Below are 13,253 nucleotides of genomic sequence, written 5' to 3' on the forward strand. Positions count from 1 at the left end.
CGCCTGGGGGCTTTTAAAGAAGCCTGGAAAGGCTTCCCCCTCCAGTGGCTCCACTCCCATGCCCCTCCTTGACAGCAACTGCCCATCATTGTAGTCAATAATGAGCTAGAAGACTCAGAACTAGGCAATTTTGTATGTTTAAAGCATGGGCAGTAGCAGTTCAGAGGCATGCTATAAACATCATTAGGTTGTGCACCAGTCCAAATGCAGTTTAAGCATGACAGTATAGAAGCTGCTATCCCTTCTCTCTCTCTCTCTCTCTCTCTCTCTCTCTCTCTCACACACACACACACACGTGTACATTTTGTTTGCTTGGGAAGAGAGTAATTGCAGCCTGTGATTGATTAACAGATCTGTCAGAAGCAGGCAGGCAAAAGGCACACAGCTTAACCCAAGAGGAATTATGCATCTCCAGGGACAGAAAATTCTACAAGAAGTCCACAGTTTGAATTAAGCCAAGACTACTGGCTGGGAGCAGAACAGAGACTGATTAACAGCAACAAAATGCTTAGCTCCAGAAGTGAAGTAACATAATGAAGTCAATACACCACACTGGAAAAAGCCCTAAATAAACAAGGAAGCAAACAGAAAAATAGGCTAATAAAAAATAAGAAGTTCAGGCACAATTCCAGTTGCTTGCGACAACTGAGCTTGTAAAGACATTTCTATTTAAACTGAATCCATTTCAATTTAAGATGGACTGAAACTAGGGTACCACCAGAGAGCACACGTCAAGAGCTAATAAACACCAGAATAATTATTCTGCAGATATAAGTGGCTCTTCAGGAAAGGTCCGTGAGGAAGTCAAGCTTTGATTCCAGCCTCTTCTGGCTGGGGCTGATGGGAGTTGTAGTTCAGCAACATCTGGGAGGGCCAAATCTTCCCCAAACACATGTACTAATGAAAAAGCCCCCTCTGGATTTATTTATTTTTTTTTAAGTTGAAAGCGAGCCACATTTCAATATCCTTTCTTGTTGCACAAATGGTTATTAAGTCATCCTAGCTTCATGAAGCTTCCATGTTCCAAGGCAGTATACCAACAAATAGCAGCTGTTCCTGTGGAGCAAGAGCAGGGAGAGGACTGTGGCCTTCAGAGTGGCATATAGCTGGCCACTCTAGGCTAGGCGGGCTTTAATTTAAAACTGTTTTAGGGTTTAAGTTATTTGTATATCCTCCCAAGCAGAAAGAATGGGAACATAACTGGAAATAGTAGCTCTGCCTGTAATTAATCCACCTACTTTCTACCTCACCAATCCAAAGGGACACCAGGCACCTTTGAAACAGACCATTGGTCCATCAGTCCCAGCACTGTCTGCTCCATCCAGCAGTTTCTCTCAGGCAGTGGAACTGCAAGCTCAAGGTCCTTTTAATTGAGGCTGCTCGGGGATTTCAACCTGAACACCTTTGCATGCAGAGCACATGCTCTGCAAGATTCCTCCTTCTCCTCCCTGTTGAATTCTACAAGGGCAACACTCAGATGGAAGAAGAGGGATCTGACAGACAGTGCCTGGACTGGACGCAAGTAAGGCAGGCAGGTGAGGGCTGGTTGAAGGCAGAGTGAGGTTGATTGGGCACTGCTCCATTTGCCCTAATGGACAAGCCTCTGCTGGTCTGTCTCTTTGATAGGGCAGCTTCATACGCTCCCATGTTCATAGGCACATTGCAAGAAGAGGAAGCGCAGACATGGCCCTTTCAAAGAGCTATTCTTTCCCCCTGCCATGAAATCATCATCATTTAAAAGCAGCTGCTCTTGTTCTTTCATTAGTTTCAAACACACCTCTAGCCTGCTCTCCAAGCTGACAATCTGTCATCAGCTGGGAATGACTGCCATGCAGCTCAGGAGAATTTCTGGAAATGCCAGCTGAGAAAAGTTGCCTCACTAATATCACTCTGACCATGGTATGGGAATTTACAAAGAGATGACTTTGTGGCTGGCTGACAGCAATAATAAACCCCAAATCCAGAGACCACAGAGACCCCAACCGGACAAAACTGTGTGGAAGTTATTGCTGGTTTGCTGGCTCAGAAACAAGGAAAGGGGGAAAACACACACACACAGTGAGAGAGAGAGAGAGAGAGAGAACGCAAAGCGTTTCTCAAAAACTGTGTCCCACACAAGCCAATGGACAAGCCAAACACAAACAGCCTGTCATTGCTTTAGCCAGGTATATCAGATGAACATTTAACAGCCTAGGATTTTTTTTCTCTCTCTCCCCTTACAAAGCAGAGGAATAAGTGGTATTTTGCTTGGTTTTCCTTCCAGAAAAGCAACAATTAGGTATCATAGATTAATGTGTTCTTAACACAGTACAGCATTCAGTGCTGAATAGCAGTCATCCCTCTCACTTCCTGCCTCCACAGGCTCAGAGGCAGACACAGTAGCTGCGGAAAGGGTGCCCAAGGATGCCCAGAATATGTCTGCACCTTGCCCTTGCCACACCATTGAAGTGGACATTAGAAGCAGGCAAAAATGTTGGCTTGTAATTTGTTTGGAGGTGAGAGGGAAGAGGACTTTTGAGATGGGGAGAGGAGCAGAGAAGGGAGGAAAGACAGTGTGATTTATAGGAAACTGCAAATGAGTATTGTACTAAGTGGATGGAAATAAATCTCTTTCTCTCTCTCTCATAATGGATTAGCCCATGGAGTGCAAGATCCAAACAAATAGGACAGGGAGAAAAGGTCAGAGTTGCTCATAGAGGCACCCAGCCTAGGCCCAGGCAGGAGCAAAGAAAAGAGGAAAGTCTGCAGAATTTCTGGCAGTGAGTTGTACCATTTCTATTGTACTTGGCCCCAGGCATTTAAATACCAGATGATGGTATTTTAAGAAACAGGGAGGGTCAATTCCCGGAGTTTTTATGAGCTTATATTGTGCTGAAGTGCTTCTGCGGCTGTTGCCAGGCCAATCGATACTGAAATCTCTACTGATCCCCCCAAGCCACTGTGATGTGGGAGTCCAAGCACTTTATAAACTGCACAGCTATTTAGGGTATTTCTGTGTGTTCTAAAAAGGCAACAGCCAAATGTCTTCAAAATGTCCTTTATATAAAGTCTCTTGAAAGTCACTTAATTTTTTTGGCCAGGGATGATACACAGAGGGGAGACCTTCCTAGTGCCAAGATTTGCCTTAAAATGCTTTTGTCTAAGTGGAAAAAGGAACAGCTTTAGAGATACATGCCCCATCCTCCTAATAAAGTTTATGAAGCAACCACATTTTATGCCCTGAACCAGCTTTCACCAATGTGGCACGCTCCTGTGGTATAGACTACAAATCCCACCAGCCCCATACAGCACAGGCATTGGCTGCGGCTGATGGCAGCTGTAGTCCCAAACTTCTGGAAGGGTTGTATGCAAGTCCTGCACTAATGCAGCACAACATCTCATAATGCTAGCTTCATTCTCCATTTCTGTCATTGCACACAAGCACCAATTTGAAAAAATAGCAAGGAAACATAGATACACACTTCAATACATAGACAAACACTTTGATAGTGTGCTACATAGGTAGAAGCTTACTATGTAGAGAAACACGTTTGCTGAATGCTTTTTTTCCAGCTGCCAGGAACAGCATTTCTGACAAAGGAAGTTCAGAAGAAATGGCCCTACCTGATGAGAGACTCCAGGATTGCTGGGTTTGGGCCCTTCTGGAACTCCAGCTCCTTGTAGTGTAGCGCCTTGGCATATGCCCGGCATTTGGCTGCCCGCTCCCCCAGCAAGACAATGCCATTATCATCCCCCAAAGGCAGCGGCCCCTGCAAATACAGAAAGGAAGGCCAAAGAAAGTTCAGGACTCTGTCTTATAGATAGTAGGCGTGCCCAGGGGCAAGAACAACGTTGGAAAATGGACCTTTGGGAGATGGAGGGGCCATAGCTCAGTGGTAGAGCATCTTCTTTGCATGTAGAAGGTTCCAGGCTCAATCCCTGCCATCTCCAGATAGGGATTGGAATGTCCCCTGGAAAGCGGCTGCCAAACAGTGTAGAGTCATAGACAGTAATGAGCTATATGGACCCAGTGGTCTGACTCAGTATATGGCAGCTTTCTATGACTGGGTCCCATTAAGCACCAGAGGCAAGGCGAGGTGAGATATAAGCAGTCCACAGCAAAAGCAGCAAGAGGCAAACAAGGTAATGGAAGCAGGACTGAAGGACATAAAAGCCATCCTCCTCACTGGTTGGCTTTCAAGGCTGATGTAGGTAGATAATCTCTTCCCCCATCCCCTCCGCTCCCCCAAAGGGTTCCTTCAATGGCATCTTTACCTTGTCACTGTGCTCCATGAACTCTGCCAAGTTCAAAAGGGTCTGGGTGACCTCTGCTATATCTTGAGAAGTCAATGCCAATTCAATGCTGCGGATCAGCTCATCCTGCTGGTCTTCGTTGAGTTCAGACCAGCATGAAACAAATGCGGCATTAAAAAGATCTCTGGGAAGGGAGAAGAAGAGGGAAAGAGTGATGTCGCATTAAGCAAGCAAGTCATTAGTCTCCTTATACTAAGTTAAGGAGTAAAGAACGGAGTAAGCCCCGCTATTCCACAGGCCTAGAGTTGCAAATGTCAACAAACCCTGTTCACTAGAAAGGCCACCCAAAACAATGGAATGTTACTCAAGGTTTTTTGTTTTTTAAAAAACATAAAGCAGGATTTCTGGACTGAGTCACAGCACCTGCTGCTTCAGCAGTCTATCCGAAATTGATATTGGTCTCAGAGATCCAATGAAAGAGCCTATGTATTTCTTGGAGCAGGGTTAGCTTGAAAAGGCTAGAAAGGGATCTTGCTGAATTACTAGAGAAATTAGGATCCAAACCCACAAGAGACAACAGGATTACAGCCTTAACAGATGCAGAATCAGCTGTGGATACAACTGTGGAATGGGTCTGAGGTTATCTGGGGACAAAATTAGGAGTATAATGAGACTTCTAAAGCAGAGATGGGGAATCTGTGGCTCTCCAGGATACAGCTGCACTCACATTCCCATCATCTCTAACCACCTGCAATGCTGACTCGGGTTGATGGACTCCAACTCCCTTTTGGAAAGGCTGCAGGGGTTCCACCCCTGGTCGAAAAATGCAGCTCTGAATTTGCTGTCAGGGAGGCCTCTTGCTGCTGAAGCGCATAGCTAACCTATGTAACTCACTCACACAGGAGGCAGTGATGGCCACCAACCAAGATGGGTTTAAAAGAGGATTAGACAAATTCATAGATGCCAAGGCTATTTGATGCCTGGCGTGCTCTGGTCCATGGGGTAACAAAGAGTCGGACACGACTAAACAACAACAACAGCTATGATAGCTGGGACGCGGGTGGCGCTGTGGGTTAAACCACAGAGCCTAGGACTTGCTGATCAGAAAGTTGGCGGTTCGAATCCCCACGACGGGGTGAGCTCCCGTTGCTTGGTCCCAGCTCCTGCCAACCTAGCAGTTCAAAGGCACATCAAAGTGCAAGTAGATAAATAGGTACCGCTCCGGTGGGAAGGTAAACGGTGTTTCCGTGCACTGCTCTGGTTCGCCAGAAGCAGCTTAGTCATGCTGGCCACATGACCCAGAAGCTGTATGCTGGCTCCCTCGGCCAATAAAGCGAGATGAGCGCCACAACCCCAGAGTCGGCCACAACTGGACCTAATGGTCAGGGGTCCCTTTACCGTTACTTTTTTAGCTATGATAGCTATGCTCTGCTCCCACAACTTGTAACAATAAGGCTTCTGAATACCAGTTTCTGGAAACCTACGAGGGGGGAGAGTGGATAGAGTGCTCTTGTTCTCATGTCCCACTTGTGCATTTCCCACAGGCCTCTGGTTTGCCACGGTCATAAAAGGATGCTGGACTAGAAGAGCCACTGGCTTGATCTTGTATGCTCTTATATTCTACAGCTCCAGGTACATGCAGGATCAAATGATTGAATTTTATCATTTGCATACATAAGAAACAGGACATCTAAAACAAATGTAAACAATTTTATGCTTTGCCTCTGGACTGATCACCAGCAACTCCACTTTAAAGGTGATCAGGCTGAGAATCGGCTTTGCTTGAGACCTAAAGAGAATGACAATCCAAGCCAGTATAAGGCAACTTCGTGTCTGTTCTGAGCTCTTATTTGTACCCGCAGTAGCCGCCATAAAGTATTTTTCACTGCACCTAACCTGTTTGCCATCTAAGTAGATGTTCTCCCACAACAGCATGGAGATGAAACTAACAATTGCCAGTCGCAAGGGCTGTGTATGCTACATGCAGGATCAGAAGCAGCAGAATCTTTGAATACCAGCCGCCCTCACTGTGGGCTGCCTTCTCATTAAGTGATCTGGTTGGCCACTGTGGGAAACAGGCTGTTGGACTAGATGAGCCTTTGGCCTGATCCAGCAGCTAGGCTCTTCTAATGTTCTTACAGTGAAGGGAGTGCTTCTGGGGTGAAGAGCCAACAACCTCACAGACATTCGTAAGGCAATCTGCCCAGAAATATATGAAACTGGTCACCCAATGGGACCTTATGCCAAGAAACAGATGCCTGTGGCAAAGACGGCTGGCAGGGAAGGAGGCCTCCGTTCTGAAGGTCAGAGGTGAGAGGCGCCAACATGACTAATTGTTTCCATTTCCCTTTTAGGTAACAGGCTGGCTCTGTGCTTATGGCTCTTGAGATTCCTGTCCTCAATGTGCAGGGGATCTCTGCTTGATCCCTCCTGCCTGTCCCCTCCACACCACTGTTTTTCAGCTTCTCTGGTTCTCCAGAAACCACAAAGAAGTCAGTAGTTTTCTCTGTGTTCGGAGACAGGACACCCTTGCATAGCAGATGCTGAGAACTAAAGCAAAAGAGGGCAATTGCCTTCACACCCTGCTTGGTCACAGTGAGAAACAGCCTACTGAAGTAGAAAGACCCTCGGCCGAAATCAGCGAGACTCTCCTTACATTCTTCTCAAACCGATCCCCTGAGAGGGAGTCCAATCCTGCTGCTACTTCTCATTCCCTGTCTCGGGATTGAACAACAGGACCGGACCAACTGGTGCCCTCCAGGGTGAAAGTGGGCCGACTTGTCTGCATTAGAACGCTGAATGGGACACACAGAGAATAGCTTCCTTCTCAAACACGGGCAAATTTCTTCACTTCTCTTAAGATGGCTAAAGGCGGCCTCATCTGGATTTGAACACTCAATCAAATAAATGTTGGAACTCCTTAATTCTGTGAACCACAAGGCAGCTTAGAGGTTAAAGTGAGATTTTGCGGGAGGATTATCTCCTCCTCCGCCTCCATCCAATCCTGCCTGCCACACACATGCAGTTACAGCATTGATTGTGGCAACAGTTCTCGAGTCCCTTCTGCTAGAAATATGTATAGAAACCTCCAACTCTCTCAAAGCAATTAAATTAGTGAGAAAAGTCCACTAGTTGTTACACACATACACACACCAGTGTGATCCAGAGCATTGGGAAAGATTAGGGCAACTTTGATAGCAGCAGTGTCACAGAAGGATGGAAGAGCCTTTATTGGAGACATCATGCCCTCAAACTAATTTCACTGCATTTTACAGCACCTTTTCCGTTTACTATTATATGCTGGAAATAGAAGAAGACGTATTAAAAAAAGAAAGCAGCCGGCGGGGGGCGGGTTTCCTGTCTGTGATCTCTTTAAAAAACCCAAAACACCTGAAGGAGCTGCCAGTCCAGGGGGACGGTGGGGAAGTTGGCTATGAAATCAGATTCCCAAATGGTTTTATTTGCCCCCGGACAGCAGTTAAAAGCTCTTTCCACGAATGCCTTTGCCCTTCTATTTCCACCTCTTTTATGGCACTTGGCTTCAGCGGACGCACAGTTAGGAGAGGCAGGAAATGCCAGTACCTGGCCATAGGGTTGTAGGCCTGGGCCAAGGCCCAGCATGAGCGCAGGGATGGCGATGAGGAATCCTTCAGCAGCTCCAAGCTCAGTCGTCGCAGCCACTCCAGCCAGTCATCTTTGGAAACTCTCCGTGCTGCTCCCCAGGCCTGATGGAACGCACACAAAGGACAATTTCATTGCACCGTGTTAAAAAATAAACACAAAAAGTCCCAGATCAAATCAGCTACGGAGTGGGCCACAACTCCATTGTTTTCTCCCCCTCCAGCTATTAAAATTCCAAAACAATTTAGCTAAGTGCAAAGCGTAAACAGCTAAATGCATGTCTTGGCTCAGAAGTATAATGAACTTATCATGCTTTTAATTAGGGTTAATAGACAGCTTAGACAGCACTTGTTTTCCATCCAACAGGCCTCAGGTTCAATGCATGGCCTACCTCCAGTCTGGGAAAGACCCTCCTCTGCCCGAGATCCTGGGAAGCCACTGTCCACCAGGACAGAAAGTACTAGGCTAGATGGCCACATAGTCTGACCTAGCAGAAGGCAGCACCCAATACAGTTCTCTCACATTAAGCAAGAAAAAAGGAGAGAGAAATATATCCCAAGCAACAGTTTTGGAAGCAATTTGATTTTTTTTTTGCATATACGAACATGTTATGCTTAATTGGCTGTCATTGCTTTCTGGGAATTTAAAAGCAACCAAGTGACTAGGATGCCAACTACAGGTTTTTGTTCCATGTGATACTTTATACAGAACGAGTGTGAGTAGATGACCCAATCACATCCAATGCACATTTGGCAAAATTGCCTAATCCACCAGCAGAGATGTGGTGCCCACTTCCCCCAAATCATGCAGAGATACAGCAGGTGGCTTCTATGGCTGCCGCTTTTGGCTCATAACCTGTTTTTCTTCTTGGTACAAACCCATGCACACAAATATGGGCGATGGTTACATAATTAAAAAAACTAATTTTGTAAACAATGTATGAATGTATGCCTTGCATGCCACACATGAGAAAAACTTATTCAGGGTTTATTTTGTAAGGTACAACAATCACAGGGTTGCCCTACTAATTTCACAAAAAGGCATCCATTCCACAGGTGATGTTTCTATACTTTTAATAGCTCGAGAGAGCACCGCAAACACAGGCACTTCCTTTTAGATCTGGCCAAGGACTACTTTGATCATACCCATTCAATGTAATTGCATTAATGCCCAACCGGGAACAGCTGGAGGAGGAAACATTATGCATGAAATAAAACTCCTGCAAAGCTACTAATTTTCCTGGCAGGAGCCTGGGAGTGGGGTTGCACAGTAGTCTGCTGTAAAGGAAGGGGCAAAAGGACCTCTGGACTTAAACATGGTTCTCAGGGTTTAAATGGTTCATGGGGCCACATTCCACAAAGCAGGAGGCTCAGAGTTTGAAAGTATTTTAAATACACGTGGGTACATCTCCCACCTTGTGCAATGATAACAGTGCAGGAAGAATTTTGACCAGTGAACAGAATTCACAAAAGGACATAAAATAATACAAGCTCTGAGCCAGAGGGAATGCACTTCCTGCCGCTGTAATCAATCAGGAAGTGTGTGTGTGTGTGTGTGTGTGTGTGTGAGAGAGAGAGAGAGAGAGAGAGAGAGAGAGAGAGAGAGAATCAGCTGCTAACTATGCATTCTCCAGTGGAAAGCTGGCCTCTAAAAAAATGCTAGAGGTTTCCTTCTTGGTCCTTCTCAATATATGCACTTCATAAATTTCCCTAACACTCTGTTGTAGGAAGAATACTCGTACTTTGCTTACACACATCCCAAGCAACATGCTCTGACCTGGAAAAAGGGAAGGTTCTGAAATGGACCTCACCATGCCTAAGGAAGCCTCACTTAAAAAATAAAACAAACACAAAACACAACTTTTTTTTTTAATTTTGGAGATTCAATGTGGACAAATTTGAGGGTCACTGAAGCAATTCCTTTAAGCTTGACGGAAAATGGAAAACTGGCCCTGGAGGCATTTCTGAATCATCATCATCGTCATCATCATCATCTCCCTTTAATAATAAGACTTCTTTCTGAAAAGCACCCATTAGTCTCAACTAATGAGTCTCTGCAGCATGCAGTGCCCCCCCCCATGTCTACCTTTTGCAAGTTGATGGTGCTGACATGCAGCTTCTTCATAGGGCCTGTTTCCACAGGACCACTGGCTAAAGCCTCTCCTTGGTTGCTCCTTTGCATGCGGTGCTGGTAGATCAAGGGATCTTCTTCTTCATCAGCAAGGGTGTAGCCCTAATTTGAGAGCAGATCTGTCATTAAACCGTGCTGCGCCTGACATTGCTGATTTCAATTAGCTTATTGCTCCACCAAGAGCCACCACTGAATGGCTTAACACCTCGACACGATTTCATCCGCCTCCCCTCAGCCCTCCATGTGACTACTTTAAAGAAGTCTGACCTTCACAATCCTGCAGATGAGGACATCGTACCGCTGGTGGTTTATCCTGTGGCGCACCAACACCTTGTTGACCATCGGGATGAAAATTTGGTACTGCAAACAAAAGGAAATGGTCACCAAGAGACTGTGGGCTGGTTCACTTAGAATGCGGAACTGTGATTTAAGCACTACATGGGAGAGCTGAAACGAGTCGAAGTAAAGTGGCAGGCTCACTTCGTCCACAGCCAGGAGTTAATGTTTTAAAAGAAGCTATTGGTTTGTTAAAACAAGTCAGCTTCATAATCCAATTGCTGAAGCTGGCTTGGCTTGAAACTGACCACTTTGCTATAAACCACTTATCCCTGGTTCATATGTGGTAACAAGCCAGGATTCTTTGAAACTGGAAAATAAATGCTACCAAACTCCATCTCCTTCCTGCAATAAATTAATGCCCCATTTGAAGCATGTGGGTGCACACAGCTGTGTACACTGAGAGGGACAACATTCCAGCCAAGCAAGGGACTATTTGAGAAGCCACACACCACTTTAGGGGGGAAGTATTTACCATATTTTTCCATCTATAAGACGCCCCCATGTATAAGATGCCCCCTATTTTTGGGGACTCCAACTTAACAAAATGGGGGGCAGAGATCTATCAGCGTTTAAGACGCTCCCAGATTTTGGACATTTTTAAGGGGGAAAACTTTTGTTTTATTCACGGAAACATACAGTAAATTAAAAGACAAAAGATTTCAAGTCAAATACCACCCACTGCTCCAAAAAGCTCTATCTCTGGAAAAATGACCTTTCTTACCTTCTTCCCTAGCTGGAAGACCAATGATGACAGTGTGTCCATGGCAGTTGTCCGAAGCTCTGGGCTCTGGTCTAGGGTCCGCACTATGGGATGGATGATCCGTGAGGCATAATCAGTGAAATCTAGAGACTCTGTCAAGCGATCCACAGTTTCTAAGGCAGCTCTGAAGAGGGGTGGTGTTTTTTTTTTGGGGGGGGGAGGTAGCAGCAGAAAAGAAGCATTGTGATTATTATCTAAAACGAACTGAACACTTGTGGTAAGGATACACATTGTAAATTCTTTGTATATGTGTGTAATTTAAATTAATAAAGATTTTTTTTTTTTTAAAAAAAGATACACATGGTCTATGTAAAAAAACAACCTATAAACTCAAGTTGGTAAAGCTTTGGGGAAATATACGAGCAGTACCAACTGCATCCTTTTTTTTCTCTGAGAAAGAGAGAGGGACTGTGGAATTGGCTTAATATCCACATCAGGTAAAGCGGTATTAAAAAGTGAGGAGGAAGATATGATCTTCTCTTTGAACAAAAGCATATTCCTCTGCCTTTCTTTGTCGAATAGTAATCATATCAGTGAGCAGAGAGAAAGGGTGGTGTTGACTTCTCAACCCCCCCCCCCGACTATCAGCTTCTTTTTCCTTGGAGTGACAGCAACTTTGAGTCAAGGAGGTTACAGTTTTTCTGTTTCGTGAGAGGGAAGAGAAAATGGATAATGGGAAGACAAGGCAGAAATGAAGGTCACAAACTGATTTTATGCATGCGTTGTTGTTTCAAAGCTTTTTCAAATTATTAAAAAAAACATTATTGTATTGTTTATTGTATCGCCACAGAAGTGGAAGACAGAAGTGCCTGGCGTGCTCTGGTCCATGGGGTCACGAAGAGTCGGACACGACTAAACAACCAAACAACAATTGTATCGCCACAGTGGGCTCCCTGGAGGAAAGTGCAGGGTGAAAATCTAATGAATGAATAAAAAATATGTGCTATTGTTTATAACTGTGTTTATATACGTAACTGTCTTATATAGGCTATTATATTACAAATTGCTTATGGATGCCTCACTGAAAGGGATTCATAAGTGAAACAACAACTGGTTGTAGCCAATCTTTGGCCCACTCAAAGTAGAGCCATTCAAGTTAATGAAGATGACTAACTTAGGTCCATTAATTTGAATGAGTCTACTCTAAGAATATTTTATTTGGATAAAACCCAATAATAATAGTAATAATAAATGTGGCATCACCAAGGAACATGCTTAGGGACTACCCTGCGGAGAGAAGTAAGTATACAGGAGAGACCAGCACTTACTTGCGAGCTGACAGTGGGGCATCTGGGGCATCAAAAAGCTTTACAATGGGAGGTAGTAATAAATGCAGGTAATCGTCCAGATTGGCTCCAAATAGCTGGATGGCGTTCAACAGCTGGAAAGGAGAGAAAGCTCAATAGGAATGACATTCAAACAGTCACTGTAAGATTAACCACAAGGATGCTTTAAAGAGGAAAACTAGGGATGGGGAACCTGGGACCTTCCAGATTAACTTTGACCAGCACTTCCAATGGCCAGGAAAGAAGGGAGCTATCATCCAATAATATGTGGGAGGGCTACAGGTTCTCCGCTACCTGTCCAAAAGCATCAAGTGAATGTTAGAGAATGCTCAGTTCCCTGCTCAAGCCACACACCTTCCCGTGCTTTTCCCAGGGTACCTCCACTTGGTAGACTGGGATAAATTCACACCACTGAACAAAATACTTCCCTCGTAGAGAATGTATTGCAGCTGGTCATGTTTGCCTGAATACTAAGGCAAGTCATGCCATTCATTTAAAGAACATGGCTTCCCCCAAAGAATCCTGGGTAGTTTACCCCTACAGAGCTACAATTCCCAGCACCCTTAACAAACTACAGTTCCCAGGATCCTTTGGGGGAAGCTAGAGAGAGAGAGAGAGAGAGAGAGAGAGAGAGAGAGTGTGTTTTAATTCTATTTATGTTTAATTGGTTTTTAATTCCCCCCAATGTTTTTATCTGTAAACCATCAGGGGAAAAGGCAGAGAATGAATGAATGAATGAATGAATGAAGTGTTTTAAATATATGGTGTGTATGGACCCTAATGGAGGGACGTGGGTGGCACTGTGGGTTAAACTACAGAGCCTAGGTCTTGCCGATCAGAAGGTCGGCGGTTTGAATCCCTGCGACGGGGTGAGCTCCCGTTGC

General features: G+C 45.0%; 1 protein-coding gene across 5 annotated transcripts in view; it reads right to left on the reverse strand.

Annotated features, from left to right (window-relative positions):
• MTOR (mechanistic target of rapamycin kinase) overlaps window positions 1-13,253 on the reverse strand; it is a 106,689-nt gene that overhangs the window by 63,331 nt on the left and 30,105 nt on the right. For all 5 annotated transcript variants that reach the window (XR_014514429.1, XM_083453558.1, XM_083453556.1 and 2 more), the window contains 7 exons: window positions 12,352-12,464; window positions 11,045-11,207; window positions 10,252-10,344; window positions 9,940-10,086; window positions 7,816-7,958; window positions 4,255-4,417; window positions 3,604-3,749 (listed from right to left, as the gene is read on the reverse strand). Coding sequence is in view for 4 of the 5 variants with exons in the window: in XM_083453558.1 (XP_083309684.1) it covers window positions 3,604-3,749; window positions 4,255-4,417; window positions 7,816-7,958; window positions 9,940-10,086; window positions 10,252-10,344; window positions 11,045-11,207; window positions 12,352-12,464 (968 nt within the window). In the remaining variant the exon portion in view is untranslated. The remainder of the gene's footprint in view (window positions 1-3,603; window positions 3,750-4,254; window positions 4,418-7,815; window positions 7,959-9,939; window positions 10,087-10,251; window positions 10,345-11,044; window positions 11,208-12,351; window positions 12,465-13,253) is intronic.

This window comes from Podarcis tiliguerta (genome assembly GCF_965153285.1).
Source record: "Podarcis tiliguerta genome assembly, chromosome: 8".
Lineage (NCBI taxonomy): Eukaryota > Metazoa > Chordata > Lepidosauria > Squamata > Lacertidae > Podarcis > Podarcis tiliguerta.